Source organism: Poromitra crassiceps, assembly GCF_964638095.1.
Source record: "Poromitra crassiceps genome assembly, chromosome: 14".
Lineage (NCBI taxonomy): Eukaryota > Metazoa > Chordata > Actinopteri > Beryciformes > Melamphaidae > Poromitra > Poromitra crassiceps.
Genome location: NC_139633.1, coordinates 22,479,002 through 22,496,035, shown reverse-complemented (window position 1 = coordinate 22,496,035; position 17,034 = coordinate 22,479,002). Strand labels below are relative to the sequence as shown.

Genomic DNA, 17,034 nt, shown 5'->3' with positions numbered 1-17,034 from the left:
TTTTTCTCTGAGCCAAAGTGTCTGACCCCCCCCACAGCTATATGATCAAAGAGAGAATTGTGATGTGACAGGATGACTCATCTCATCTCTCCTGTTCTCTCCTCTCCTGTCCTCTCCTCTCCTGTTCTCTTCTCTCCTCTTCTCTTCTCTTCTCTTCTCTCCTCTTCTCTTCTCTTCTCTTCTCATCTCTCATCTCATCTCTCATCTTCTCTTCTCTCCTGACAGACGCACTATGAAGACGGCGAGTACATCATCAGACAGGGGGCCAGAGGAGACACCTTCTTCATCATCAGTAAGGGCAAGGTGAGACCAATACCCGCCCCCCCCCCCCTACCATCAACATCCCTATATCATCAACATCATTACACAGGGCATGATGGCAGTGGGTGGCAGACACCTTATCTTGAAAGTGAAGGAAGTGGTATTTTTGGGGTGTCTCTCGTTGATCATCCTCAGATAAGGGAGAGAGGAGGCAGCAGCGCGGCAGATGGCTCCTCTTTCATCATCAGTTGTTGGAGCGATCGCAGCATCATCTAGAACATGGAATGATGTTTCATTTCAGCCCTCTGTCATGAACACTGCCTGTCACACTGAGCTCTGTCATGAACACTGCCTGTCACACTGAGCTCTGTCATGAACACTGCCTGTCACACTGAGCTCTGTCATGAACACTGCCTGTCACACTGAGCTCTGTCATGAACACTGCCTGTCACACAGATGACACAATGTCCGGTCCCTGAGACCAAAGCATCAGCACTGTAGGAGCGCTTTCATGTCGTTGTTATTGTTTGGAGGTCAGAGCATGCTCATCCCTCTCCCCACACCCAGCTACTACTTAGGGTGGCCCCGGGCGGTGGCTCAGTGGTTAGCACTGTTGGCTCACAGTAATAAGGTCCCGGTTTCGAACCCCAGACCCTCCCATGTCCTTTCTGTCTCAGAGTTTCATGTGGATTTCCTCTGGGTGCTCCAGTTTCCTAACCTGACGCTGCCAGATTATTTGTTTTCACATAACCATCTGGGAACGAGTCACTCGAGGAAACCGTTTCAAAAGGGCCAGCCACTTTCAGAAAATCCCTGGCAGGTGATTGGCTGAACCACCTGTCTATCACGGCCGTGCTCTCGCTGCTGGCGTCACACCTAAAAACCCGTAGCGGCCTCATAGGATGCAGATTGGTGAGAAGTTGTGGACCACCGGGGGTTCAGATTCAAACCAATAGATTGGAGCCTGGCAAGATGTCATGTGATCATGATCTCATGATCTCGAGTGAAATCCAGCCGCCTCGCAAGGTTACCAGTTTCCTCCCAAGACCTGTAGGGCCTACGTTAGGCTGATCAAGGCATCGGCAATCGAACTGCCGTTGGTCCCCGGGTGCTGCACTGCGGCTGCCCACTGCTCCTAAGTTCTAGGAAGGTTCCTAGTAGAGGATGGGTCAAATGCAGAGGATGAATTTCCCCATGCAGACAATAAAGAATAACTTGACTTACCGTAACTAACTTTTCATCCTGCTCCTCATGCTCCTCAGTCATGTCTTGTTCTTCCTCTTCCTTAAGTCTCCCCTCCTCTTCCCACTCCTCCTGCATCATGTCCATCATCATCATCATCATCATCATCATCAACAACATCTTTACAAACAAAATAGAATTGAAAACCAAGCCCTAAAGAGCAGAGAACAGAAGAAGTGTTTGTGAGCAAAAAAAATGTCTCCTGAAAGTCACAAACTGTTCACATTTCCAGGGTGTATCTGTCATTGCAAGGGAAGAAGATCCATTAAGTTTCCCTCTCTAGATGACATTTCACACATTTCAATGTCCAGTTCACAAACAAATGCACAAGTGGTGGACATCTCTTGCGCGCACGCACGCACACACACACACACACACACACACACGCACATGCGCGAATGCGAACACACATGCTCACAAGCACAGACAGAGACCTCACCTGACCTCAGTGCCTTCCCCTCGGCTCTCCTCACACTTCTCACTTTGTCTCTGTCTTAGAGCCAGACGATGTGCCCCACTTTGTCTAGAGGACATTCCACCAAATTTTGGCATCTCACCAGTGTCACCACACACACGCACGCACGCGTGTGCACACACACACGAGCACGCACGCACGCGTGTGTGCACACACACACACACGCCCTGCCATTTGCCCACACCTTTCTCTCAGTCCCTCTGATTACTCCTCCTGGCTCTTGTTCTCCTTGTCATCCTCCTCCTTGATCATCTTAATACATGAATTATTCCACTCTCAGCATTATGATGTGCTGCCATAGCTGCATAGGCCTGACTAATGGATGAAGACGAGACCCGTAATCAGCCCAAAAGGCCCTCTCAGTTCACTCCCTCTGAAGATCTGTTGGAGTGTCACATCGCTTTGTTCTCAGTTCACTCCCTCTGAAGATCTGTTGGAGTGGCACATCGCTTTGATTTACACCATCACTCACTCATGTCACCTGGCTAATGAAGTGGTCAGTGGCGCCTTACTGAGCGTGCACAGAGATGGCGCTCACATGTCTGTAATCGACTTTCCATTCACAGGTTTCTGTCACTCCTGTGTTTTGGAACGGTGTGAGCTGGGAGGGCTCATTTACATATCAATATATTTGAACTTGACGGAGAAGTGTAAATGTTTGTGACGTGATCCCTGACCCATTCTCCACTCCCACCCTTCCTATCCTCCTCCTTTCACCGGCCCCCTCCTCTCCTCTCCTCACCTGTCTTCCTCCCCCGTTACAATTCTCATCTCTTTAACTCTCTTCTTCCTCTCACCAGGTGAATGTGACCAGGGAGGACCCGCCCAATGGAGAGCCTGTCTACCTGCGCAGCCTGGGGAAAGGAGACTGGTTTGGAGAGAAGGCCCTGCAAGGGTAAGACTCACTCTTCCCGATAACGCTGTATCCTCCCATCTTGACATCCTCTTTCTCTATCTGTCTCTTTAGTCTCTCCAATATGTCATCACTCTCCCTCTTCCTCCGTACCGCTTATCGTCCCCCCATTCTCTCATTACTCCGTCTTCTTGACAGACGTGATGAGTTGTTGAAGGACAGGAATTTCTTAAAGACAAGCGCACGTTACAAGTAAGCCGGCCGGGACAGATCTTAAAAAATTGTCCAGGACAGCCTGTCCCTGACAATGTTTCCAGATCTGAGACAAAATCCCCATCTGTGAGCCAACTGAAGCGTTAAGCGTGAGCCGGCGGTCAGAGAAGCAGACGCTGTAATATCCAGACTTTGAGCAGACATCCAGACATCCGCAAGTTTTCAAACTCATTAGATTTTGCCTGCAACACTCTTCTAGTGTGAGAAGTTTGGAGAACAGTGAGATGAGATGATGAGATGAGATGAACCTTATTGTCCCTGAGGGGGGATTTGTCTTGAGCAAACAGTAGTGCTACACACACATGCATCATAACAGACAACAACAACACAAAGAGAGAGAGAGAGCACAGTTACATGATCATCAAACACTACAGTATGTCACTAAAGTCACACCTACCCAGTGAGAACTCGTGGTGACAACCAGGCAGAAGAAGTGGGAAATTATCACTCCTATACGATACTACATACACCGTATGAACATTAGACTAGGCACAGTCTAGCTAGCTGTATTTTGATTACTACCAATTCCACTGTGCAGAAGAGACACAGCTGCGTCCCCCCAGCCAGTCTCTCCTCCGTCTCGACACCTTCTTTTGTCTCTTTCAACACAAATGTGTGCACACATGCAAACACGTGCAAGTGCTGCGCCGTCAGGTGGAAAACAACAAACGTGCGAGACATCTTTTAATGTGTGACCCCCCCGCCACACACACGCACGCACGCACGCACGCACACACACACACACACACACACACACACACACACACACACACACACACACACACACACACACACACACACACACACACACACACACAGGAGCCACAGTTGTGTGCACCACAATGAGAGGAAGAAAAGCTACAGGGAAGAAGTTTAATTTCATAGATTTGTACAAAGATTTCAGGTGTCTTGTCACATATCAAGGCTAAACCCAAATGCAGACTCAGGATAAGCAGGTTTAGATGAAAAGAAGTATTTTATTCCAAACGCAGGCAGAGTTGGTGAGGAGGAGGCCGGATGGGCCGAGGTCCAGTAGGGGGGAAAAAAACGTCCACAGGTTAGCTTGTCAGAGGTGATCCCGAGAACGTGAGCTGCCCGGCGGGCATGACAGGTTTTCCTGGAGACAGAGAGAGCAGGTGTAAGGCAGCTGACAAGCAGGCAGACAGATAAGTGGGTTAGCTGGAAGCGTGCACATCAACAAAGCGTGTACTGTATGGCGCAGTGATCCAGCAGGGACTGGCTCTCTTGTAGAGGAGTGGTGGTGATGAGTGATACGGACAGGTGCGCTGATGGCAGATGATGGCCAGGTGTGCAGAGACTAGAGAGCAGGGTGGAAAGAGAAGAGAATAGACAGACAGAAAAAGAGCATCAAGCACACTAAGGAGGCTGAAAATAAGGAAACACACACACGAGCAGTCGGGTGTCACAGGTGACGGAGGAGGAGGGGTCGTGACAGGTGACGGAGGAGGAGGGGTCGTGACATGTGACGGAGGAGGAGGGGTCGTGACATGTTTGACAGTCATGGATGTGATGTGCACCCGACTGAAGACCTCTTGCATTAGACCAGTGATTCCCAAACTGTGGTCCGGGGACCACTGGTGGTCCGCAAGGCTCCATCTGGTGGTACTCAACAGCCTTGCTGTCGCTGACTGCCATCAGCCTATAAGATGTAAAATGTTTCGGTTTATGTGTTGGTTATTTGGGGTCTGACTCGCAACAGTAGCCTACTACTATTTATTTAGCCTTTCTGATGATATTGCATCATGTGCAAATCAGTGATTTTTTATGGGCGGGGGGGATGTTTGGTAGCCGCAGTGGGAAGTGGTACTTTGTAAATTTGGTTTGGTACATAGTGGTACTTGGTGTGGGAAGTTTGGTAACCTCTGCATTAGACCACCACATTTTCTACGTCTTTTCTACTGTCCTTTCGTGTTAGTTTCCCGCAGCGTTCTGATCATGTCCTTCATTCCCTTCGCTTGGACTTGATGAACATGCCGTCTGAGCTGCTGGCAGGGATGCACGCGCTCACTAACATAACAGATGATGGGGATGGATGGAGAGATAAAGATGCAGTAAACAGTCATGGAACAGTTGTGGAGCCTGCATGTCACAAACCTGCACTTCCTCTCCATATGTATCGAGGCAAATGTTAAGCAACCCGTGCTGAATGTATATTACAGGCAACACAAACCCATAAAGGGTTGCCAACTCCCAACGTCTCCTCAATTCTGAAATACTGCTACCTAGGTCTCTCTTATAAAAATAGATGCGTGATCTCAATGGGACTTCCTGGACATACAATAAAATAAATAAATATATATATACACTTCAGCTCCCTTATGATTAAAAAAAACATAGATCTGTTGATATGGATTGTGAAGCTCATTCCTCCAGACCAGTGTGGTGAAGTGGTATTTTTTGTTCATGCTGTTTCTCTTGTCTTGACTGTGCTCCTCCAGTGGCCATGTATTATTAAGAGCAGAGGGAGAAGAAGAGAGCACAGTCTCAAGTGTATTGTGCTGGTGGAGGGTTCGGATAGAGGGGCAGAGAACACGTGCCCCTGATCACACATGTATACATGCACTCGTATACGCGAGTACGTGCGCACACAGCCAGCGCTGTGCCGTGCCGTGTCGTGTCGAAATGAAAAGATGGAAGTGGCGCCATCTTGTGGTTGCTGAATTTGGAACCATCTCAAATCAGGTCTCTCAGACTCTTTTGCTTTATATTAACAAATAGTTACAAAAAAAGAAAGAAAGAATAAAATCTCACAAATACCCAATTTGACCTAAAGAAATACCCAGTAAAAAAAAAAGACTATAGCAATGACAGCCCACCACAAATCATCCTGTTGTTCCAAATGTTCATGTAGCACACTGGCTAGAGGTGATGCTCATCATGTGACAGGTGGTATTAACTATGGCACAGAATGTTTTCTGGCTATAGAGAGACAGATGGCTGAGCCCTTCTTCCCATATGTCCAAACTCATGAATATAGGAGATAAAAGATGACGGGACATTAAAATGCATGTGGGACATGTGGGACATGTGAGACACAGCGGCTCGATCTCCTGGCCATCGGGGGCAGTAGATTATTCCAAACAGAAATTAGATCCTTTTACACTAATGAGACAAAACAGGGTAGCCTGTGATAAACAGGAGTGTGACACAAATGATCTATTCTACATTATACACTACAGACCATAGCCTACTACCTCTACGGTGAACAGTTTTAAATAGACTAGAAATCTCGTGCGCTCGACATGTGTCACTGTGGGACACTATGACATCACTGAGAATGTCATAGACATCGTGACATCCCTGATGATGTCATAGACATTGGGACATCATCATCAGTGGGGCAAAAATTGAAACAGAGACAGTCCCTTTTATGATGATGATGATACGGTGACTCTGAATATCCTGTTGATATTAATTACTTTGACGCATTGCAATGAACTATGTGTGTACGCATGCACGCGCGCACACACACACATGCATGGAAAATATGAAATCATATATTAATAAATGCTGGCTATTCCCACAGTTCTCTATCGTTATATGGATCCATATAGCATTTCTGGAGTATGATTTCAAGTATCATCAAAAACGTCTCTCACATCCTTTGATTTAATATTGAGAAGATCTTTTCTGTTCCCCCTAAAAGAAAGCGCTGTGCCCACCTCAGTGTCTACTTGTCACGAGTGTCTTTGTCTTTGAGGGAGTCTTGAGGCAGAGAGAGAGACAGGCCTATTCAGCCACACGTTTGATGTTCCAACATGTTCCTCACATCTCCATACAGACCCTGTGGCCATCTTCACTGTGACGCTTTTGTTCAGAGGGGCCCTGCCGCACACCCGTCTTTCTAATTAGAAGTTAACAGTGTGTGTGTGTGTGTCCGTGTGTGTGTGTGTCCGTGTGTGTCCGTGTGTGTCCGTGTGTGTCTGTGTGTGTGTGTGTCCGTGTGTGTGTGTGTGTGTGTGTGTGTGTGTGTGTGTGTGTCCGTGTGTGTGTCTGTCCGTGCTCATGAAACTCAATAGCCCCTTCTCAAAGCCTTCTCTGTCCATCTGAAGATGTTGCCTTTGATCAGTGGCAACAACATGTTTACAAATCAAAGTCTGTTCTCCTGGCAGCCATAATGGTTTGCTATTTAATTGTGCGTGTGTGTGTGCGTGTGTGTGCGTGTGTGTGTGAGAGGACTGAGCCCCCCCCTCCTCTGCCCCCTGCTCTTCCTCTGTTACATACTCCCCCTTGGTCACATCATCCACAAATTAAACCTGGGGTTTCATTGCTATGCCGACAACACGCAGATCTATATGAGCTCCAAATCCACCCAGAAGCCTCCACTTGCCCACATCCAAACCTCCACTCGCCCACATCCAAACCTCCACTCACCCACATCCAAACCTCCACTCCCCCACATCCAAACCTCCACTCGCTCACATCCAAACCTCCACTCACCCACATCCAAACCTCCACTCACCCACATCCAAACCTCCACTCACCCACATCCAAACCTCCACTCACCCACATCCAAACCTCCACTCGCTCACATCCAAACCTCCACTCACATCCAAACCTCCACTCGCTCACATCCAAACCTCCACTCACATCCAAACCTCCACTTGCTCACATCCAAACCTCCACTCACATCCAAACCTCCACTTGCTCACATCCAAACCTCCACTCACATCCAAACCTCCACTTGCTCACATCCAAACCTCCACTCACATCCAAACCTCCACTCACATCCAAACCTCCACTTGCTCACATCCAAACCTCCACTCACATCCAAACCTCCACTCACCCACATCCAAACCTCCACTCGCTCACATCCAAACCTCCACTCACATCCAAACCTCCACTCACCCACATCCAAACCTCCACTCGCTCACATCCAAACCTCCACTCACATCCAAACCTCCACTCGCCCACATCCAAACCTCCACTCACATCCAAACCTCCACTCACATCCAAACCATATCTGCAATAAAAACCTGCATGACCCCCAACTTCCTCCAACTTTCACTATATGTTTCTATCTGTTCGCTGTCGCTCGTTTCTCTTTTTGGCCCTCGTTTGTTTTATGTTGACTCATATTGTCAGCGTCTTGGCGTTATTTAAAAGCGCTTTATAAGTTACATTAATTAGTATTACAGTATTATTATTTTTTCGATATTTCCGCCCCCAATTTTTCAGAACATCAAAAAACAAAAACAAACATTACAACATTACAAAGTTTTGCTGTCAGCCAAATAGTGTGCTTATAATAGATGTGCATAGAATCCCACGTAGAGTCCCTGAGAGATTATCTGGGCGAGTTACCCGTCTCCCCTAACCTCGTCCAAGTGGGCCAGAAACGGGCCCCAAATACTTGAACATTTGTTAGGTGAGTTGGTCCTCAGGAACCCGAGTCTCTCCATGCGTACAACTGAAACCATGTCCGTCAGCCACAGTTGAAAAGGAGGGGGAGAGGGAGACTTCCACTCCTTCAAAATGAGTCTCTTGGCAACAGTCATCCCCTGTGTGTCAGAGACTGCTGCACAGCTGTAGGGAGGAGCAGAGAGGATTCCGAGCAGCCAAAGCTGGCGAGTTCCACCTCTGGTTGAAGGGTTATTTTATAGGCCTTAAGAGTACCAGTCAAATATCTTGGCCCAGTATCCAGACAGTGAAGGGCAAAACCAGAAAGCATGGGACAGTGTGCCCTCTAACACCTGCCACCTATCACATAGCGGTGAGACAGAAGGGTATATCTTGTGCCTAGACTTGGAATAATGTAGACGGTGAGTGACTTTAAATTGGATCAGCTGGTGTCTGCTGTTAACCGAACATAGCTGGACCACAGACAGACTCCTGTCCCATATCATTTCAGACAAATCAACACCAAGTTCCTCCTACCACGCCTCTCTAATCCTCTCAGTGGGGGCCCTGACGCAGCCATCAAACAGACACACAAATCTAGAAACAAGATGCCTGGAGTGGGGGTTCAAAGTTCAAAGACTTCAAAGTTACCAATCTTGGATTGAACATAATTTCAGACTTGTAGGTATGTGAGCCAGTGCGTGTTGGGTAACTCAAATTTCCTCCGCAGAAGTTCAAAGGATGCAAAATGACCATCTATGCATAGGTCTCTGAGGGAAACCAACCCCTTCTAGTATTACAGTATTATTGGCCACACAGATATCGTACTGCATGTTGCATCTGAAGTGGACATGCTAGGTAGAGTGTGTGTGTATAGAGTATAGAGGTATAGAGTGTGTGTATAGAGTATAGAGGTATAGAGTGTAGAGTATAGAGGTATAGAGTGTGTGTATAGAGTATTGAGGTATAGAGTGTGTGTATAGAGTATAGAGGTATAGAGTGTATAGCGCTGAATGCATAGTGTATTTCCTGACCCCAATTGGAGGATGTTCCAGGAAAAGAGGTCCCCCAGCCCCATTTTAAAAGCTGTTGTTTCAACTTAGCCTCTGAAGTATCTGATGTCACATTCTTCTTGTCATAGCCAAGTGTGAGCTTCCATCTGAGGTGTACATCCATCAACAGCTTCCACATTTGTGTGCCTGCTTCGCTGCCCTGATCTCTCCTCTCTTGGGTTTAGTGTGTGTGTGTGTGTGTGTGTGTGTGTGTGTGTGTGTGTGTGTGTGTGTGTGTGTGTGTGGTGTGGTGGGATTGACAGTGGAGAATGAGAGCTTGTTAAAAAAGAGTGTGATGCTGCTGACTGAGCAGGCAGTTCATGTGAGCGGTGTTGGTGTAACCGAGTGAGTCAGAGTCCTCGCGAGTCCCAGATTTGTGGGTTAAACTCACTCAAGGCCCGTTAGCCAGCTCCGCCAAGGGAGCTAGCTCTCTTGGTGTTGCAGTTAGCACGTACACCCCCCCCCCCCCCCAAAAGCCCTAACTGCTACAGCTGTCTGCGTCTTAACCCCCAGTACTTCAGTCCCAACCTGTAGCTTCATAAGCCCACCTGGGCTAAGCGTCGGCCGCGCCCTTCTCACACCTGTCTCTCTAGTCCCCACCCCACTCCTGACCCTCTGCCTTCCTTCCTCCTGCCAGCAGCTACTGCACCTTGGCCCCATGCCTCAGCCTCAGCCTCCAAGCCCTCCTGTTATGTTCTTAACCGCCCTGCCCGGGACACTGTGTCACTGTCCAATTACCAGCTTCATCTCAACCATCTACTGGAAACCAACACCACCAGCTCCCTCCTGTGGATGTCCAGAGGACATTCCACACACAGCTGCTGAGGCATCTTTGGCTTAATGGGCGATTTAGGCTAAGCAAATGGATCACACTGAGAGATTGTTTTGGCGATTGTATTTCACATAAAACATCACTAGTATCAACAACATGGCACACTAAGTTGTTTTGCTCGGTTACAGTGTAGCAAGGGGGAACAGGTGGAACAGGCTGCTGGCTAATGTGAAACCCTTGAGGTCTCTCAAGGATGATTCATGGTTACATAATAACCACTATTTCAATATACGTAGTCTGTTTCATTATACGTAGTGGTTATGTAAGCGTTTTGTGTTGTTTTGTTGTATCACCATGGTTAGTAAGTGACAACTGCACGCTTTCTTATCCTTGCAAATTAACTCGCGTAACAGATTGCGGTTGTCTCTATAGGAGAGTGTCAAGGCTACAGCTTATTATCTCTGATGAGATGACTGTGTGTGTGTGCGTGTGTGTGCTTGTGCGCGTGTGTGTGTGTGCGTGTGTGTGTGCGTGTGTGTTTTTCAATACATCTCTTGCTGTGTGTACGCACGCATGCACAACTGTCTATTTCTCCATCTGTAACCCGTCGCTTCATTTACATAATATGAATCTGCTTACGTTTGAAGCGTTTTGTTGAGATTTGGAACCGTTCGAAAAATGTGACAAATCTGGCAAAATCCTGACAAACTCGTTGAAGATTATTAAAAGTTATTGTCAATCCTAAATCCTTTGCTTGCTGCAAAACCGTAATCTCGCTGAAGATATTATCATTGAGATTCTTAAAATATCAACTAATATGAATGACCCTTTTTTGTGTTCTGTCCATATAATGGCATGAATGAAAAAGAAACGCATGCAAGTTATACCGGAGAGACAGGTGTATCTGCAAAGGTATAGTGGTAGCTTTTAACTAGTGGTTGATTGTCACTAGCACATATTCACTGCTATGACCTAGCAAGTGTTTGTGATACCGGTTCATATGTGCCATTCAGGGACCGGGTTTTAGGCCACTTAAGACCCCTTTAAACTACAACCCAACTCCAGATCCCACTTTGGAAAATTTGAATAATCTTTAGATTCTGTTATGATACGTTCTTATGGTTCCCTTCATACATTGCATTGAATGTACTGTTTAATTAAACAAATTCCATAAATCTATAGAAGGCATGAACTTCAAATGGTTTCTTCTCTTCTCTTCTCTTCTCTTCTCTTCTCTTCTCTTCTCTTCTCTTCTCTGGGAACCTCCAAAGGAATCCTGTGGGAAGCTTTTTCTTGTTGATGTATTCTTTAACTGAATAACTGTCTACCCTATATGGGAGATAATAGTGGCGGGAGTGAAACCTATGATTAGAATAATAATTAGACGTTCTCTAATTGGGATCATTTTGAGTGAATTAAGTTCTAATGACTTTCTCCGTCTGAGAGGGACAAGCACATTCCAGTGTAATCATCATGCTGGGTTACTTACCGATGAGCACTCGTCCCCCCTCAGCGTCACTCAACAAGGGGTCAGGTCCCAGAGCAAGTTCTCACATAATCAATCCTGAGTCAGTGTAACATGCTGTCTAACCCTGTGCACATGGTGCTGAGTCAGTGTAACATGCTGTCTAACCCTGTGCACATTGTGCTGAGTCAGTGTAACATGCTGTCTAACCCTGTGCACATGGTGCTGAGTCAGTGTAACATGCTGTCTAACCCTGTGCACATTGTGCTGAGTCAGTGTAACATGCTGTCTAACCCTGTGCACATTGTGCTGAGTCAGTGTAACATGCTGTCTAACCCTGTGCACATTGTGCTGAGTCAGTGTAACATGCTGTCTAACCCTGTGCACATTGTGCTGAGTCAGTGTAACATGCTGTCTAACCCTGTGCACATTGTGCTGAGTCAGTGTAACATGCTGTCTAACCCTGTGCACATTGTCCTGAGTCAGTGTAACATGCTGTCTAACCCTGTGCACATGGTGCTGAGTCAGTGTAACATGCTGTCTAACCCTGTGCACATCGTGCTGAGTCAGTGTAACATGCTGTCTAACCCTGTGCACATGGTGCTGAGTCAGTGTAACATGCTGTCTAACCCTGTGCACATTGTGCTGAGTCAGTGTAACATGCTGTCTAACCCTGTGCACATGGTCCTGAGTCAGTGTAACATGCTGTCTAACCCTGTGCACATGGTCCTGAGTCAGTGTAACATGCTGTCTAACCCTGTGCACATCATCCTGAGTTAGTGTAACATGCTGTCTAACCCTGTGCACATGGTCCTGAGTCAGTGTAACATGCTGTCTAACCCTGTGCACATGGTCCTGAGTCAGTGTAACATGCTGTCTAACCCTGTGCACATGGTCCTGAGTCAGTGTAACATGCTGTCTAACCCTGTGCACATTGTGCTGAGTCAGTGTAACATGCTGTCTAACCCTGTGCACATTGTGCTGAGTCAGTGTAACATGCTGTCTAACCCTGTGCACATTGTGCTGAGTCAGTGTAACATGCTGTCTAACCCTGTGCACATTGTGCTGAGTCAGTGTAACATGCTGTCTAACCCTGTGCACATCGTGCTGAGTCAGTGTAACATGCTGTCTAACCCTGTGCACATGGTGCTGAGTCAGTGTAACATGCTGTCTAACCCTGTGCACATGGTCCTGAGTCAGTGTAACATGCTGTCTAACCCTGTGCACATGGTCCTGAGTCAGTGTAACATGCTGTCTAACCCTGTGCACATGGTCCTGAGTCAGTGTAACATGCTGTCTAACCCTGTGCACATGGTGCTGAGTCAGTGTAACATGCTGTCTAACCCTGTGCACATGGTGCTGAGTCAGTGTAACATGCTGTCTAACCCTGTGCACATGGTCCTGAGTCAGTGTAACATGCTGTCTAACCCTGTGCACATGGTGCTGAGTCAGTGTAACATGCTGTCTAACCCTGTGCACATGGTGCTGAGTCAGTGTAACATGCTGTCTAACCCTGTGCACATTGTGCTGAGTCAGTGTAACATGCTGTCTAACCCTGTGCACATGGTCCTGAGTCAGTGTAACATGCTGTCTAACCCTGTGCACATGGTCCTGAGTCAGTGTAACATGCTGTCTAACCCTGTGCACATGGTGCTGAGTCAGTGTAACATGCTGTCTAACCCTGTGCACATGGTGCTGAGTCAGTGTAACATGCTGTCTAACCCTGTGCACATTGTGCTGAGTCAGTGTAACATGCTGTCTAACCCTGTGCACATTGTGCTGAGTCAGTGTAACATGCTGTCTAACCCTGTGCACATCGCTCTGAGTCAGTGTAACATGCTGTCTAACCCTGTGCACATGGTCCTGAGTCAGTGTAACATGCTGGCTAACCCTGTGCACATCGCTCTGAGTCAGTGTAACATGCTGTCTAACCCTGTGCACATGGTCCTGAGTCAGTGTAACATGCTGTCTAACACTGTGCACATCGTGCTGAGTCAGATAACAGGAGAGAGTGAAAGCTATTACGTAAGTATATGCACTACATTCTCTCCTTGGGCTAACTTCTAGTCATTGAAATCCTAGTGAAATGACACAATTGACTCATTTTGCTGGGGACTCTCCTGCGAGCCCTCATCAAGCTGATGTTTGAGTGTAGAGGACCAGCTGCCACCGACAAGCCTCCAAGTTGAGGCGATCACAGAAGTATATTTCAGCCTTTATACGGCTACTGATATTGGATATACCTCTCTTCTCCTCTCCTCCCCTCTCCTCTTTTCTCTTCTCCTCTCCTCCACTCCCCTCTCTTCTCCTCTCCTCACCCCCCTCTCTTCTCCTCCCTTCCCCTCTATTCTCCTCTCTTCCCCTCCCCTCTCTTCTCCACTCTTCTCTTCTCCTGTCCTCCCCTCTCTTCTCCTCTCCTCCCCTCTCTTCTCCACTCGCTTCTCTTCTCCTCACCTCTCCTCTCTTCTTCTCTTACCCACTCCTCTTCTCCTCACCTCTCCTCTCCTATCCCCTCTTCTCCTCACCTCTCCTCTCAGCTCCTAACTTGTTGTTACCCCCACCAGCTGTGACCTTTTTCCAAAGGAAAGATCGAGAGACACTGTGTGTGTGTGTGTGTGTGTGTGTGTGTGTGTGTGTGTGTGTGTGTGTGTGTGTGTGTGTGTGTGTGTGTGTGAGAGAGAGAGAGAGAGAGAGAGGGAGAGGGAGAGGAGGGGGCTATGCATGTAGGAAGGCAGAGGGAGTTTACATAGCACAAGGAGGAATTGTCACCTCTGCCCAAGTCAAATAGGTTGCTGCCATATGTCTGAGTTCAGATCAGACACAGATCAGATCAGACACAGGGTCATTGTCAGTTTCTGTTGGCAGTTTAGTGAATCGAATCAACTCTGCATATCTGGAACAAAGCCTTTAATCCGCTCCCTGTTGGGATATTCTCAAGAGCACCATCCTTTTTCTCTTCTTCTTCTTCTTCTTCTGCTTCTTCTTCTTTGACAAGACGGGACATGAAAGGAAACAATTATGATGTCACCTGCTTCTGGGGTCTGATCACCCGGAGACTCTCCTGTCACTTTTTGTAATCATCTGCGTCGGGGTGGATATCACTACACTTGGATCCGAGTGGTGCCGACATGGCTTTCTTCACAGAGGGCCGGCCTGGACAGTGTGTTCCAGTGTGAGCTGGTCTCTGTGGGACGCTGGATGCAGGATCTCCACAGTAAACCATGGATGCAGGATCTCCACAGTAAACCATGGATGCAGGATCTCCACAGTAAACCATGGATGCTTGGGACAGTGATTCAGAGGATTCCTGCGACTGGGGCGACTCCTCTGAAGAACCATCATCATCATCATCATCAGAGGAAGATGAACTGGATGTCATTCATAAGAAAGAGTAATGCTGATCATGCCAGTGTCATTGATTGACTAAATCGAGTTGGATTACACTTTAATAAATGTGATACATGGGTCTTGATTTGACTCGTTCTAATATGAAAGCTGTGATGAAACATTTCAAATGATGTTTGGCATGTTTGAATGGAGTTCACGCCGTTTTTGAATAGTGTATCATATCTCCTAACTTTATCATCCTTTAATATTGTTTCTGACAATGCTGTGTGGTTGTCTTTCCAGGGAGGACATCAGGACCGCCAACGTGATCGCGGCAGAGACGGTCACCTGTCTAGTCATCGACAGAGAGTGAGTATGAACACAGAGGCTCCTGCTGTTTCTCACTGTTCATCTCATTTAATTTGAATCATGCTAAGAGAGCTGAATATGCTCAATGAAGTCATAACGTCAAGTGTGAAATGCCTCCTAACTCTAGGTAGAATCACCTTAAAGCAGCTGAAATCAAGAACTTTTAGACTTTGAAATGAATTTGAAACATATGGCTGCTATTCATTTAGCATGTGGCTAAAGGCTGGTGTTTGTATGGCGTTTAACGATGACAACAAAGAGTTTTCCTTTCATTGAACTAAAAATCGTTTATCTCAGTACAATCATTCTCTTATCTCTTGTGTTTTTACTAAAAAAGAAGAGGGCAATGCAGAAATCCAAAGACACTTAGGGTTATCATCTGAGCAGGGTTCTCATCTGAGCAGGTCCAATGAGAGAATCTCTGAGTGTGTCCATCTGTAGCGCTGAGTGCTGTGGTAAGAATAGAGAGGCAGAAGGTTCTGGTGCTGTGAAGGTTAGGGGAAGAGGTGGTATCGGCTTACCCCGGGCCCCCCCTCTGGCCTCAGGGAGCACGGCGGGCACAAATGGGCTGTCCTCGGCCGCTAAGTGATGGGGCGAGCGAGTGAGTCATCCCACAGAGAGAGAGAGGTGATTACCACGGCCTCTCTGTCAATCATACAGACTCAGCGAATGCGAGCACACTCAAAAGTCGAGTTGCATTAAGGTGCAGGGCCACACAAAGTCACAAGGGTTATCGAAGAAGTAGGCCAGCACTCAAAAATGGCCTTTGAGAGTTGTAATAGGTCACCAGGTGCTGTCCCAGGTGACCTATTACAATTCTCAAAGGACATTTTTGAGTGCTGGCCTACTTCTTCTATAACTCTCTGTCAATCATACAAGTAGCTAATTGACCTTTTTCACGGCAGCCATTTTGTCTCTAAAAGGCAGGGTAAATACAGGTGCAATCAAAATATTAACGAGGGTGCACCCGTGTTTACCATTGCCTAGACACAAAATGGCTGGTGTGAAAAAGGCCAATGCTGCAGCAACCTGAATAGCAGGCGCATCATGTGTGTCACGCAGCCAGGCCTGTTTCACAGAGAATGCCAGGCTGTTCATGTTTCTGGGATTTATACCTGTGTTCGCGCGCATGTGTGTGTGTGTCTGTGTGTTCGCGTGCGCGCGCGCGTGTGTGTGTGTGTGTGTGTGCGCACGCGCGTGTGTGTGTGTGTGTGTGTGTGTGACTCTGGGGGTACACAGACACAGGACAGCTTAAGCGGTGAGATAAGGGTAATTAGAGTAGCTGTGTTAGAGAAAGAAGAAGAGAGACAGAGAGTGAGAGAGTAAGAGATGGAGAGAACAGAGTTGCAATAGATACTGTATCCAATCAAACAGATAAAGAAAGGCTTAGTGAGAGAGAGTCCCAACAGGGGAGAGACACCAGCTGCAGCATCTCTTCTGAATGACAGCTTCACGAGCACCACATAAGCACCGCTGCTTTTACTGTTCTGCCAGCATGTTTGGAGTCCTTAACATACTGTAGGCATCTAGACTTCACTTTAGTGTTTGGAGTCCTGGCATGGAGAGGGAGAGAGAGACTAAAGC

General features: G+C 47.3%; 1 protein-coding gene across 2 annotated transcripts in view; it reads left to right on the top strand.

The window, feature by feature from the left end:
* The window catches only part of LOC310789378 (cGMP-dependent protein kinase 1), a gene marked incomplete at its 5' end in the record, with an annotated part of 118,819 nt that overhangs the window by 89,294 nt on the left and 12,491 nt on the right, over positions 1-17,034 (top strand). For both annotated transcript variants that reach the window (XM_083651014.1, XM_083651013.1), the window contains 3 exons: positions 226-303; positions 2,779-2,873; positions 15,385-15,450. In XM_083651014.1, coding sequence (XP_083507140.1) covers positions 226-303; positions 2,779-2,873; positions 15,385-15,450 — 239 coding nt within the window. The remainder of the gene's footprint in view (positions 1-225; positions 304-2,778; positions 2,874-15,384; positions 15,451-17,034) is intronic.